This window comes from Topomyia yanbarensis, chromosome 3 (assembly GCF_030247195.1).
Source record: "Topomyia yanbarensis strain Yona2022 chromosome 3, ASM3024719v1, whole genome shotgun sequence".
NCBI lineage: Eukaryota > Metazoa > Arthropoda > Insecta > Diptera > Culicidae > Topomyia > Topomyia yanbarensis.
Window position 1 is genome coordinate 360299043 of NC_080672.1, and position 15951 is coordinate 360314993.

General features: G+C 39.2%; 2 protein-coding genes across 2 annotated transcripts in view; both read right to left on the minus strand.

Moving 5' to 3' along the window:
- LOC131692132 (5-hydroxytryptamine receptor-like) overlaps nucleotides 1–15951 on the minus strand; it is a 589846-nt gene that overhangs the window by 488916 nt on the left and 84979 nt on the right. The gene's annotated exons all lie outside the window — the stretch shown is intronic.
- Nucleotides 6620–8702, minus strand: LOC131688209 (uncharacterized). Its single transcript, XM_058972382.1, is given in 2 exon segments — nucleotides 6620–7082; nucleotides 7084–8702. Coding segments are annotated over 2 exon segments (2082 nt in total).

The following is a 15951-nucleotide window of genomic DNA, read 5'->3' on the forward strand; positions in this document are numbered from 1 at the left end:
TGATCGATTTAATAAATTTTATTTATTTATTTACAATTAAAATTATTTATTTTTCACTCAAACAATTATTTAATTAGTTTATCAATTTAGTATTTTATTATTCGCATTTTTATATTTTACTGTGTTATGATTTTTGTATTTTAATTTTTAATTATTTTGCTACTTTTTATCTGTTCACTATTTCAACAATATTTATAATTTCATTATTATTATTTAATGTTTTTAATTTTGATAATTTTAATAATGTCAAGTCTTTTTGTGGGGGCGGGCTTAGCGTAGTATGTAAATCGATTGCCTTGGACGCACTTCACCTGCATTCGATTCCGAAACCCGCATATAGGGGCAGATATTTTTCTAACAAAATTTTGCTAACCGGATACAATGGTCCAGTGACCATAAGGTTTAAATTACAATAAATGTATGTTCCTATATCTATGTTTTCAAGAATTTATTAGTTATAATTCTTTAATTCTTAGTATTAATTCAATACCAACATTTGAATAGGGCTCATAAGATTTGTAGATCAATTTTTGGTTTGGCTGATTTCTCTTAATTTTTTATAATTTCAACCCAGTAAACATTTGAAATTGATGCTACTGCTGAATCGTGTGTATTTTTCATGTAATTCAACTCGACAGCGGAACAAAGAGAGAAATAAGTTTGATTACAAAACCTCTTTAGCCCTTTTGAAGAATTAATATTGAACTAATAAAAAAATGTTTTAAATGTCGTTAATTTGATAAACTTTAATAAGTTTATTATTATAAATAATTTTATCAATTGAATATTAACTCATCAAAAGGGTTAAAGAGGCTTTTTTGCATTAAACTTTTTTCTTTGTTATATCGCTGGACTGTGAAATTTCATGGAAAATACACGATTATCTACATCTTTATCTCTCGTAGAATCAATTTTAAATGGTTTCTGTGTTGAGATAATAGCAAATTAAAAGAAATCTGCAGAACAAATTTTTGTTTACAGATCTTACTTGGTAAATATGGAATCTTAGTATTAAAATTTTTATAATGTTAATATTTTTATTAATTTTGGGAGTTGAAAATTTTAATATTCCTATTCAATTAAATCATATTAATATTTTACTTATTTTAATAATTTTTTTCAATTTTTGTATTTTATAAATATCATTCATTCCTTTTCTTTACTGAACTTCATTATCTTGTGAATTATTATTTTTCAGTTTACTGTCGATCTATTAGTGTAATCTTTTATCATTTTATTTTTCCATATTTTTTTGGGAATTTTTTTAATATTATCATTATATTGTTTAGTTAGTGCTCAATTATTTTCTATTTTGAAAATAATTGCATTAAATTATTTTGCATCATAGTATTCTTTTTTATTCGATTACTCTTTCAAAATTTTAAAAATGATTTTATAATTTTTTCAATTTTGTTGAATTCATTAACTATAATTTCATTACTTTTTCGGAATTTTAATGATTTTATTAACATTAATTCAATTGTTTTTTTAATTTCATATTTTTTTTAAATTTTGTTATTTATTGTTGTTAAATATATAATGATTAGTTTTAATGAGTTGATAGAGTGTTTATAGTATTTTGTAGTTTCATTAAATTTTACAATTTCATTTCAATTTTTGTTTTCATTACCTTATATTTTGTAAAATTTCCAATTTTATTAATTTTTGTTTTAAAATTATTTTAATAAATCTCTAATCATTAACTGTATTAATCTCATTATTTTTTTTCCAATTTTATCATTGCTATTGATTCATTTTTTTCATTATATCATTTTTATTAAATAAATTTGATAAATGTATATGCAACTTGAATTTCATTAGTTTTATATTACTTTTTTATATGCATTGAATAATGGTAAGTTTGACATATAATTTATATTTCTCTAATTTCTTAACTATAAGTGTAAACTAATTTTATATTGAATTACTATATTAGTTCCACTGATTTATTTTTTTCTTTCGTTTATTTAATTAATTCTGTTTATTGTATTATTTTTTTATTTTAATTATTTAATTAATTTGCATAATTTTTTAATTAATTCTATTAGTTTTATTTCCACTCCCCCACAATAGGTACACTTTTTACCACTCCCATTGCAAGAATCATCCTCATGATTCTCTGCGCCATTTGTCACTCCAAGCCTGTTACAATGGCCTATTTGCACAAAAAGGCCGACGCTTCCCGTCAAAGAAGACGTAATTAAACGCAAGGCACGGTGAAGGTCACGAGTTTGAAAAGAGACACCATATTGTCCCATCCAGTGCGATAGCCATTCAAAATCTTTGCTCGCTGCAGCAAGGGGTCCATGATAAAGCTGTACCCGTGCTTCAGTAGATCTACACATGGAAAACTCGAATCGGTGACTGCACTGTCGCATTCAACTTTGTGTGCAGGAATGAAGACGTGGTGGTCATTATACTGGTTTTCATATACGGTAGCGTGTCGTCCTGCATTTTCAAACCGCATACACCTCAATAGTTTTGGCACCTCAAAAAAAAACCCGTTTGCAAAATTTGATCTAAAAAAAATAATAAGACTCCACTTATAGTAATAAAAATGGCAACATTGTTCGGAAGATTTCGGTAGGGTGAAAATGTGCGAAAAGCAGAATGTCGAAGGAATAATATGAAGTCGATTGTTACGTCTTGTCTTAGGTTGTAACAGCATTTAAGTCGCCGGAAAACTCTAAGCTTGCTCATATGACCACGCTTTTCTAAACTTTCTTCCTTCAGCTCCTTGCTCTCCCTTGAGGACTATGGCTCTTAATATTGAAAAATATACTTCACCTTCCAGTCCCTTGCTAATTAAATGCCGTTGCAATAGTTAACAAATTGACTCAATAAGTCGTTAAAAAAAATGGAAAAAAATCAAATGTTTCCACATTTCTTTCTCTCCATCTTGGTTCGTTTCCCTATACTCGTCGGCGACCCGGAGCTTCTGTGCATGGCTAACCGAGATATTACTCGGTACCAACCGGTTGCTTTGGGTGCTCACATATGTTGTGTGAACTGTTTGGATTTAGTGTCTAACTGGCGCCAAATTGGTGTTAGTAAGGATATATAGTCTAACTGACAGCAAGTTAGTGTCAGTTACTGATGAGTGGGATACGAAACATTCAAATTCGACTTTTCTAATTCAGCAAAACTTTTTATGGAATTACCTGTGATATGAGGAAACAGTAAGCTGCATTGTAACATTAGTTTTTCCTGCCTTTCTAATTCACGATGTTCAGTTTTTTAAGTGAAATACAGAAAACCACGCTACGTCCCCGGTTGAATACGTGCAATAAATTATATTACTTTTAGTAATTTTATTAGTTTTTTTTTGGTGTTATTCATTTTATTTAATTTTTTCACATTATAAATATGATTCGTTTTACTAATTTCGTTTTACTAATTTCGTTAATTTATTTTTTGTTTCTCCTGCTCCCTATTGAATTATGCGGGTTTCAAGAATTGAGTTTGAATTAAGAAACAAAAGGTCGAAATTTGTGTGAGCTTACAAAATGTCACATCTCAAGCCAAATCGCTAAACAAAGAAGATTAATTGTTCCTCTTACCGGCATGATTTTATAATTAATCAAACCGATAGAATGTACGTGTGCTTTGTACTATAGAGCATTCGCTAAAAAACATCACTGTCAAGTTACTCAAAGAAAATATCTTCTTACAGCCCGAGCGATGGAAAATGCTTTTATGATTATTGCGTCACGAAAGAACTCTACACGTTCCTCTAAAGTTCGAAACGAAAAAAAAAATGAAACGACTAGCTACGCAGGGTAAAGTGACAAACGTAGGATTCAAAATGCTGCTTGCCTCCGCATTGCCTTCGGCTGTGTTTGCTGCCTCTCGGCATGAAAACATTATTCGCCTTAAATGTTGGCAGGTGCCGAATGTTTTTCCGTACTCTCACTCCATCTGTCGTTTGAATCAAGCAGAACGGCAAACAGCGCTGCAAAGTTTTACGATGTGTCAACCAGTGAGTGCGGGTGGGTGTGTATGTTTCGAAATGGATATTTATTGATCGGGAAATAACTGTATGACATCTTGTCAGATTTAATTTTTCCAGATGGGTTAACTTGTTGAAAAGACATCCTTCGGAAAAGGACGTGCCAATTGGAATTGTGGATTCGCTAGTGCGTCACAAGAGATCTATCTGTGCAGGAGAAATTTGTTTTTTTGTGCATAATTTCAGCTGACATCGGCGGTGATTTATATTCTCCAGAAATAGACATTGACGAGTGAAAAGTTGATGCTCAGTCATTATTTCTTCTTGCGATAAAACCTACTTAACCTGTGGTGAAACATTCAACGTCTCTAGGAACTGCTCAAAGTTATGTTCGAACCTCGGTTAGAACTGAATCACAAATGAAATTCATTCATTCAATAGTTAGCTAGAGTTCAAAAGAGCATGACTTCTGTAACCACATGTGTCATGCAATGTAGAGGAAGATATTCGAGACGTTGTTGATTATTTCGAATCAGTACAAATGCCATCCTTACGTCGTACAAAAGTCTCCCTGTAAATGTTAGTATAACTATACGTCGGTGAGACTCCTTCCGATTGCTTCCCAATCCACCCTGAACAACTATTACACAAAGTGGTGTATGATTTATAAACGTATAATAATTCAATTCTGCTATCGTGCTGCCTGATGCCGTTCGGGTGAGTAATATTGCTGAACACTGAAATTGACATTGGGACTGAGACTAGCCGGAACGAGCTGACGAGCACAACAAATGTGATCCCGTTCCTCCATGATCAGACTTGAGTGGGGGTTGGATGAAAGCTCTTACCAACCCAGATGGTAGATAGTTGACCAGTTCGTTACCAATATTGCACCCGTCTTTGAATTGATTGATAATCCTATGCTCGGATACCTCATCTCGAAACCAGAAACAGGACGAATGTGGGCGATGAGCCGTAAAAGGTGCAAACACCCTGGCACAATTGAGCAGTGAGTTAACTTTGTATTTACAATCTGATTGATTGAACTGGTACCAGCCAGTGGATCGGTGGGTGGTGGGTGAGGATTGCCCGGAGATATATAAATTGATGTGTTTAGAATGGCACAGTCTGTGATTGCTTGGCAATGATTTCCGGATGAGTTAATGATGATTAAAGGAAAAACACACTTTGGGATTATTGATGGCACAGATGTCACACGAGCTGCGAATGTGCTGCGGCTGCTGCTGCTGGAGTTAATGTAAACGAATTCGAGTCATAAACAACCAGAGTGTATATTTTAATAGCAGCGTCTTTCGCTGGCTGGGGAAAAATACGAGTAACATCTGCTTATTATATGAGTTAATTTAAACTGCAATTAGTGAGACCTGTTACGTCAGACTTTTACTTTTTTGTTTTGTAGCTTTATCGTAACATTGTCGTTTTTATAGGTAAACCGGATGTATTTTAACGACCTATAATTCACAGTAGTTTTAACCAAATTTCTCCTTTGAATAGAACAATTGTTTTCCACCTTATTTTTTCTTCCTGGTGAGGAATATAGCATTTCACGGGTTCTCATAAGCTCAATAGAACCTCCGTTCTTGCGGAACATTAGGCTTCGCTAAATGTTTGCTCAGAGATACACATTGTGTCACCGTTTTTGGAGCTAGCGTTAATCCGGAATTCCGGTTTTAGAGATGGTGACGTCAGAATTCCGACTTCGGAATTACACCATCGGAATTCTAACTTTGGGCTGTTTTCTCAAAAATGAGTACAAATTCAAATTGGTTTTGAAACACTTACTGCGTATAACTCCCGTAACTCACATTTCCGACGTCGGAATTCTGATGTGAAAACTCTGACGTCGAAATTCCGACGTCGAAATTCCGATTTTCCTTTAGTTTGTTAACAAGAATGAGAACACTATATATGTACAAAGGTATTTTTCTACTGAACATATTCGTGCAACATTGTAAGTTTGTGGAAATTCGCTGGGAAAAGTTATTAACTAAGGAAGCAACATGACTTCAAAACAAGTGGATTTTATTATTAATCATAGCAGCCCTGTTTGAATAGCTGCATCTGCCATACGCGACCGGTGGGCGGCAAGTCTAGTTTACACTTGTATAACGATGGACCTATTCAAGCAGGACTGCTATGATTAATAATAAAATCCACTTGGGTTGAAGTCATGTGACTTCTTTAGTTAATAACTTTTCCCAGCGAATTTGCACAAACTTACAATGTTCCACGAATATGTTCAGAAGAAAAATTTCTTTAGAAAAATGTAGTGTTCTCATTAATTGATTGATGAGGTGACTTTTTAATAATTTATTTTCAATATTAACCGATTTTCCATACAAATTTCCATAAAAACTTTGAAATTCTTGGAGGGTCCTTAGGCACAACCGATCGGTACCAAAATTTGCACTTATTACTAAGGGCCATAAAAGGAATCAGTAGAGTCTGGTGAAGCTAATAGTCAAAAATTGAACCAGTCTAGCGTGCACTGCAGTCTTATTTTTTATCTAGCAGAAAAAAAAACCACAATTAGTCCGTGTAATTTTTTTTTGCATTTTGGACCCTTTAACAATTGTGATTCGGGTCCCTTTATTCGTACTTGTCTTGATGTAATACAATTCATTGGTACACTCAATTTAATTCTTTTTTTCAGATTTCATTGCATAACCTAATATTTTTGAAAAAGTTTAACAAATTAGTAGCCCTGATTTTATCATCTGCTAACGCTTCTCTGATGTTAGCTGGCACGTTCTCTTTTTTTCGTTCTTCGTCTAGTAAAGGACATTCTGCCACTATATGTTTTACCGACAGTCGCGCGTTGCATCTTCGGCAATGGGGTGGATCTTCCTTTTCTAATAGGTACTGGTGGGTAAATTTCGTGTGACCAATACGTAGTCTCGCTAGTGCTACGTCATCTCTTCTGGTACCGATAACAGCTTCCGTGAACGGCAAAACAGAGTTTTTAATTTCCCTTAGTTTGTTGTTTCTTGTAACTATCCATGCTGATTGCCACTTCGATAAAGATGCCGTTTTCATCACCCTTTTAATCTCCTTTATGTCGATGGCGATGTTTAACACTTCTTGTTGTTCTAGAGCTCGCTCGCTTGGCTTCCCTGTCGGCTCTCTCGTTGCCATGAATGCCGCTATGACTTGGTACCCAACAGAAATGAACCGCCGTCCCTTTGCTAGTCGCTTTTCGATAGCTATTTGCGATGTCGTCTCGCCAATTACCTTTAATTTTGTACGTTTCTAATGCCGTAATCACACTGAGGGAGTCTGTACATATAAGGTAAGCCCCCACCCGTTCCTGACTTGCCACCCATGATAATGCCTCTTGGATAGCAAGACTTTCAGCTGCAAAGATGCTGCTCATGTCGTTTATTCGTTTCCTGATTACAGTTTCTCTGGTGACCATGCTGGAGCCTCGTTTCGAACCGTCGGTGTATATTGTACGGTAGAATCGGTATCGTGTAGCAATCCTGTTTGCGAATTGCATGCTTAGTTCAGCTGAAGATGCCCCATTTCTCAGACAGTGCAGTAGAAATTTGTCAACCGGTAGTTTTGTCCTATTCCATGGTGGGCACTTTGGATTTAAAAGGATGTTGATTGGAGGCAGCTCGATGCCTAAGTCGTTTATTATTTCAGCTCCTCGAGTCAAAACGGTGTTTAAACTTCGTGCTGGTCTGTTGTCCCATAGATCTCCCGAGCTAGGGTTGCTTGTGCTGTCGTCAAGGATGTCTTCAGGGTCTGTTGATTCGACTCTGGTCATGATATCAATTTGCTGCTTTCTTATTTGTTCGTCCTTAGCCATTCGTTTGGCTGTATAGATCGCAGTTCTTTGATCTAGTAGTGTACGAAGACCGGGGATACCTGTTTCCACTTGAAGACGCGCTATTGGACTTGTGTGGAAGCCACCGCATATTGCTCGCAGTCCACGATTGTGAACTGTTTCCAGTAGTTTGGTATTTGTGTCGCTCATCGCTGCTACTATTGGGGCTGCGTATAAGATTTTTTCCAGTATGCACGCCTTGTATATTTCTGTGAGTGTAGTTCTATCTCCGCCCCAGTTTCTTCTTGCAACGCTCTGCAATACTAATAGTCGTTGTTGGACCGATGCTTTCAATTCCTCCACGTGCGTTTTAAATTGTAGGCATTCGTCTAATACCGTCCCCAGACATCTATAATGATTTCTTCGCGGTATGGTTTGGTTGTTTAACCGTAGCTTGTTCGCTTCGCCAGTTCTTTTGGTTTTAGGTTTTCTGAATGCCATTGTAACGCTTTTTTCTGCTGATATACGATAACTTGAACGCTGCTGCCATTTCTGGATTTCGCATAAGGCTTTTCGTAGATTGGCAGTTACTCTTTTTTGGTCCGTCCCTGATGCTATCAGGACGACATCGTCGGCATATAACAGTAGTTTTACTCCTGCGGGCAAATTTTCTTTGATCGTGTCGATGGCTACGAGAAACAGGGGAACGCTGAGGACAGATCCCTGACATAAACCTGTTTCCATAACTTTCTCCTCTGACAACTGGCCGCTGGCTCGAGCTCTGAACGTTCTTTTCTGCAGGGATTTGTACAGGTACCGTAACATCTCTCCTCCAATGTTCCAGCTACGCAGCTTCTCAAGCACTAATCTGCGCCATGTTGTATCGTACGCATTCGTAATGTCTAGAAAGACTGCCTGTACGTATTCGTTTTTGTTCAAAGCCTGTCGTATTGTGATGTCCATTGATGTCGTCTAGGTGATCCACCGTTGTCCTTCCTTTACGAAAAGCGTACTGGTGTTCATGAAGTAGTTCATTTGACTCCAGAATGTGTACCAACCGATTATTTACCATACGCTCAAAAACTTTTCCTAAGCAGCTATTTAGAAATATTGGCCGATAGTTTCCCGGGTTCGTTCGCTCTCCTTTACCTTTATAAATTGGTGCAACGACGGATTTGGTCCAGTCGTCCGGGTATGCAGATTCAAACCATAGTCTGTTATACGCAACTAGTAATTGGGTTTTGCAGTCGTGGGGGAGCATGTCTATCATTTTATAGTGGACATTGTCAAGTCCAGGTGACGATCCGCTGGTTCCTTCCAGAGCTTCTTCCAGGTCGTATAACGAGAATTTGTTATTGTAGTCGGCTGCTAGGTTGGGGATGTCCAATGGTGTTGCTTCTACTGTTCTTTTGTAGACTTGAAACGCAGGGGGGTAATTCTTGCTGCTAGAAACGTTTCCAAAATAAGCCTCTACGATAGCGCGGTCGTTTTTCGCTGTCTCTCTTCCAATTTTAATTACGTTTATGCGTGTTTGGCTGTTTTTCCCTTGCATGTTTCGGACGTTTCTCCAGAGATCCGCAGATGACGTATGGACATTGAAGCTTTCGACGAATTTTTTCCACGACGTTCGTTGTGCCTCGTTGATAATCTTCCTGGCGTTCTGGCGTGCCCTTCTAAATTATTCCACTAACTGGCTTTTGTCCACTCCTATTTGGCTTTGCGACTTCAGTCTTCTCAGCGCCTTTCGGCGGCCTTTAACTGCTACAGCGACGTCACTGTTCCACCATGGCACCGTTGTTTTCGGCGGTATTCCACTGGATCTGGGGATGGCCTTTTCGGCAGCTTGGGTGATTGCGTTTGTAATTTCTTCGATCTGTTTGTCTGCGCTGTTTTTTTCTTGAAATGTAACGGAGCTTTGGTATGTTATCCAATCTGCTTCGTCGATTTTCCACCTGGGGGCAAACCGTTGTCGTTGTTGTTGGAGCTCTGGGATCGATAACACTATTGGTAGATAGTCACTGCCATGGGTGTCTTCTAGAATATTGAAGTCCGGGCGACCTGCTGACTCGGGTGAGCAGCAGGCGATATCGATGCAGGATCTATTTCCGCTGGCATGGTTGATGAACGTGAAATCCCCGTTGTTGAGGACAGTGAATTCGCAATCATCAATCACTTGCTCAATCATTCTCCCTCGCGTATTTATACTATTCGACCCCCAGAGCGGGTGGTGAGCATTTATGTCCCCGACGAGTAGCATAGGTGTAGGAACTTGGTTGATCATAGAGGTCAATTCCGGGGCAGTGATGGGCTTCCCGGGTGGCAAGTATATGTTCAGGATGGAAATATTGAGTGGGGGACCTACCTGTATTGCGATGGCTTCAAAGTCGCTGCTGACTGCTATCTCGTTGTAGTCCAGTCCAATTCTTACTGCGGTTATTACCCTGCCGGCTGCTTTTTTTCCGCTGACTCGTTGGTGGTGGACGCTATTGTACCCGCTGATTTTTGCTTGGCTTTGGCTGGAGCACATGGTCTCTTGAAGACATACGATGAGAGGCTGTTGTTCTGTGGTAAAGATCTTAACTTATGGTTTTTTTTTGCGCGGAGACCTTGGATATTCCAAGAGACGATGGTTGAGTTTCTCGTTTGTACTTTTGCATTATTTTGTGTGTGCATTGCTTTTATTTTATTATTATTATGTTAAACTGCTCCGGCTCAGATCTCCATTTCACTGTCTTCTGCTTTCGAATTTTCGGTGTCGTGTAGTATTGGTTGTACTTTTTTGGGTCTTCCCCTTCCTCGTTTCTGTTGGGTTTGGTTGAGTTTATCATCGCTGCTGATCTGGTACGTGTATTCCTTTTTTGTCCTTTTCGGTTTTGGGGAGGGTGACGGTGGGTCGTTTTGCTTGTCTTTGTCACTTGCTTGGTATCGAGTATCGTATTGCTTGGAGTGTCCCTGTTTCGTACTATTCTGAACTGCATGTTCGGTGGATTCCTTGGTCGCTTGATCCATTATACATGAAGTCGTAGGTACTGCTTGTGGTTGTGGACGGGGATTTGCTTGTGAAGTTTGGTTTGGTTTAATCGTGGGAGTTTGTCTCTGCTCGATGGTTCATTTTAATTCGGAAAGAGTAGTTGGGATGGTCTGCGAATCTCCACAGCTGCATTTGCATTTACATTTGCGGGTTCCAGCTGCTACCACATTTGCAAAACTTTGTTCGGGTTGCGTCCTACGATCCACGATTTTCTTCGCCTCCCAATATGATATGCCATTATCAATTTTCACTCGGACGATGTCGTTTTCACGCTGCCAGATTGGGCAGTCTACGCTGATTGTTGAGTGATTTTGCTTGCAATTTGCGCACTTAGCCGGCCTTTGACAGTTATCTCCATGGTACTGTTCACTACAATTTGCACATACTTTTTGTTGTTTAATACGGGTAATACGGCCGCGTTACTACGTTTTGGAAACCAACTTTCATGTCTTGTGGCATTATGGCCTTTGAAATCGTCAAAATAAAAGTCGAGGTTTTAACCATACTATTCCCTTGCTTACGCATGATTCTATAGACCGTTGTGACTCCTTGGTCTCGCAGATTTTCCAAGATCACTTCATCATTTTCATCCTGTAGATCCCGACAAGTGATAACAACTCGGCGCGTTTTCAGGCTCCCATGCTCAGCAACTGCGATATTTATATTGTTCGACATGCGTTGAAGATTCAACAGTTTTTCAGCTTGTTTGTCTGTTTTCGTGTGAACCAACAATTTGCCGTCTTTGATTCGTTTCACGTTGGTCACCTTGCCATAGCAATTTCTGATGACCTTGTCAATCAGAAACGGTGAAACTTTTTCCAACGTTTGGCCTTCGTCCCTGCGTTGGATGACAAGGTAGCGTCCTTCAGTTCGTTGGAGTATCAAACCTAACGCTGGGAACCCCCTTCCACTCATCGCAGGAACTCCGCCACTGCCGCCGTGAGGCGACATGGCCTTACTCGCTTCTGCTCACTTTGTGTGATCGCTTTTTATCCGTCTGTTTGTGTTATTTCGCTGCCTTTCTATTCCTTTGCGTGGTGTCGCTCAACAGTCGGGATGCTCCGTGCTTTGTTGTGGTGAACAAAGCACCTTAGCGCATAATTGAACTGACTTTATTTCGTCTCCAGGCACTTTTTCCACTTCACTCCAATTCGATGTGATGAATTTGTTGATTATCTATCGCGTGGGAAAATTTCCCGCGGATACACAAACTAATACTATAGAAAAATCGTTATCTTAATCCGGCACAATAACCGCGTCGACGCACTGTTTATATCCCGAACTCGAATGCCGTGTAATTTGAAAATTCTCATTTTCGTACGATTTCGAATCATGCTGATGAAAAATCACTGATAGCGTCTCTTACTACTGCTATAACGGAGCGAAACCAATGACACCGCTGCTGCAAGCGAAACCTTTGTCCACTCCAACTTCCCGCATTATGGATTCAGTTTAATTAACCAGCTCAACCGCAATTCGGCTTCTAGTCAACATTTTTCAACCACGACGTTGTTTGGACTACCGGGATGCATGCCTGTTAGCTTTATGGAAGCCCCTCATCCCCTCGTCACAGACGAGTTCATACTGCCAGCGACCAACAGCCATCCCGGTCCTGTGTACGAGTGTGGAGAAGGGGTCTTCCAGGCATGTACTGAGATAATGTGAGTAATTCACCACCGATAACATATGCAGGCAAGTAAGCGCACTCTTCGAACAATTCACTTTCTGTAATGTCAATCGCTTCTAGTGCTACCAACGCGGAAAGAACAATGAATGCCAAGTCATCTGACCGCTTGTTTTCAATATATTATCAGAACGTCGGAGGCATACGGACTAAAATCTACCGACTCCGCTTGCAGCTATCCAGTTGCGATTACGATGTAGTCGTGTTCCCTGAAACATGGCTAAAATTGGATATCGCCAGTGCAGAAATTTCGTCCGATTATACAATATTTCGATGCGATCGTAGCTCATTGACCAGCACCCACTCGCGGGAAGGCGGAGTTCTGATTGCTGTTAAAGTTGTGAATCTATTTCGCTGCCAAATTGTGGCCAGCTTGAACAAGTTTCAGTTCAAGTGAAATCTGAACATCGTTTACTTTACATTACTGCTATCTATCTTCCACCCAACGCTTCTCTTGATCTGTTTATCGCTCATGTGAATGCAGTGCAGCTTATGTCGGACACTTCTTCTGAAACTGGCTTAATTTTCACGCTAGGAGACTTTAATTTTCCTAATCAACAGTGGCAATTAGACTAATACGTTAATGGCTACATTCCATCGAATATCTCGTCAGGGATCGAACAATGTCTTATAGAAACTATGCTCGCGTCTGGTATGCATCAGGTCAACGATATTGTAAATATAACCGGCAGACTCCTCGATCTTGTGTTTGTCGGAACATATTGACTTCATAGCATCACCAACATCACTCTAACTGATTGACGATCATAACGCACCATTTGTTATACTACTTAATGCCAGCTGTAATAGCGCAACCACACTGGACAATGAGGCTGTGAGACTAAATTTCACTACCCGTCATTCAATTTTTCGCTGTCGAAGTACTGAAAGTCATGGATGATCTCGACGTAGATGAAGGCCCTGGAACTGATGGAATTCCATCCATGCTGCTGAAGAATTGCTCCAATGCGCTCAGGGCCGGCGAAACACTTTTTTTACGAGTGGGTAGTAAGATTTGGAGTGATTGCTTCTCGTAGTGACGAACCGGATTTCCGGATAATACCTGGTAGTTATTTGAAATACCCCCTTGATAACGGGCTGTATAACCGACGGCTCAGCGAAAATGTGTTTGTTGATTACTGATAGTGCAAAATTTAATGTTCTACAGCCAAGTACCAATTACTCTATTCTTTTAAATTTCGTTGCATTAATTTTCTTCCGATAAAACCTTCTTTGCGTGGGTACTGAAGCCCGCATGATAGTGTTGACAACATACATCTCCTATGGCTCAATGGAGGTCGGTTTGGATATTTCTCCGATGGCAATATAATGCCTTCCTTTGTTTTGATGTGTGTCTTTGTTTTGTTCCTTTCTCAAGGATTTTTATTAACGTGTCCACTAGAAAACAGACAGAGAAAGAATGACCCGGATCGGTGAGTGACATTCTCGCCATCCCTGTCATTCTTTCTCTGTCTGTTTTCCAGTGGACACGTTCATAAGAATATAATGCCGATAAATCTCCTTTTCGATATAAATTATATTCATCTAATGCAGCAGGCCGTTGGAAGGTCTACTTCCGGACCGAAGATAACCCATTTAACATCATCGATATATCGCGCAAACTAACCTAACTACACCCGGCCGTGTACGAAGAAGTATCTTGTCTATATACCCGCCTGGGAAGTAGAGATTGATGGTGTTATCCCAGACATTGTTCCCCTATACATCGCACCTCAGCTCGTTCAAGAAGACTTCAACTCCCACGGTATGCCATAGGGTTTTCTTTACGTTGATAACCGAACTATCTTACTGCATGATATTCGCGAAAATTTCAACATGATCATGACTACTCCACCACAGTCGTTAAGCGCATTGGATTTATCATTGTACTCGACCTCAATTAGTGTGCCTGTTGATTGGAACTGCTACGAGTTCACTATATCCGAAAAATCGAATCAAAACAAGAAATTCCTCCGGTGGAAGTATACAACGTTTTAAGTGGCTTGATTATCGACACTGCAATTATTGTTCAGGCCAAAAGAGAACAGCAGTGGACGGTCTCCGTTTTCGTGGTGGGTAGAGAGTACTCAGCATTGTAGGCGGAAAGGTCCTATAACGATTTTTTGAATGTCGAATCGCCCGATTTTTTTCGAATATACGTTAGTTGAATATTGAAAACGCGATTATTGGCACCGGTTTGTCGGAGGATTAACGAGAGAAATGTGTTTGAAAAGAATGAAAATAATGTTTCATCTGGTGAAACCAAGAATCCTTTTTTGGCGACAACTTCGTGCCAAATAGATCTACATTCAAACAATTGATGTTTTGCGATAAAATTGAACACACAAATTTATCTGACAGCAAAGATGCTCGCGCTAAACATTGTAGTGCGCATATCACTGTAGTGTTCGTTAGATGATGACAGCTATGCATCGCTTCTAAGCTAATTATTATGACAGTAGTGGTGAGGGTGATCATAAAAGAGGCTGTGCTGCATATATTCTCCCCACAAAACTAATGGTTTTTTATTTACCCATCAACGACCATATCCACATCGTTACAGTTCCTTGCATTTTTTAGGGAAAACATGGAAGTTCCTTAGTTCTTTAGCTGAAAAATCATATCAGATTACCTTAGTTTGAATTCTTTCGCATTGTTCCATTCCGGGTAATGAGACACTTAGATTAGAATGGTATTGAGAAAAGGCGTACAGTTCGGCATTAGAAGGTGATATTCATAAAAGATCGCATAGCTTCAAAGAGTTTTCAGTAGTTCTTGTGAGCTGATGCTCGAAAATTGGCAAATTTCGTGGAACAATGGAAATTTAGGAATCTCAAAGGCAAAAACAAGCCTTGGGGGATGAATAAGGCTCGTGACCTAAAATGATTTTATAGAGGTGAGGCTACATGATTTATCACCGCGTACTCCCTGTGAATCAATTACAAAATACATGTCGCAATTCGGAGAGGTGGAATCCGTTACACCTGATACTTGGAGAAACTTCTTCCCGGGTACTCCTAACGGTGTTCTTGTGAAGAGGATGTGAATGGAAAGACCTATTCTCTCCCACTTGACTATACAATTCAAATGTAACGGAACTAACATTAAACAGACCACGCTATGCATCCACGAAGGGCAAACACCTACGTGCAAATACTGCAACCAGACGGTACATCATGGATCATCTTCGGAAAACCAATCCGAACCACAGACTTCAATACCATCACCAGAACCACAAACGGTTACTATTTTTGTGGCAACTGTTCAGACCATAATAACTATAAAAGCAGCATCTAATGCTTCAGAATCCACTGTTAGCACCATCGGCGAGGAAGCCAATACCAATGACAACGGCTTTACTCTCGTAACACGCAAAGGCAATAAGAAAGGAGGATCATCCGATCGTGAATATGTAGACACCCTAGACGATGATGATATCGACGGGACAAAAGAAAATTAATCGACCCACAAGATGCACTAGACGAACAGATGAATGG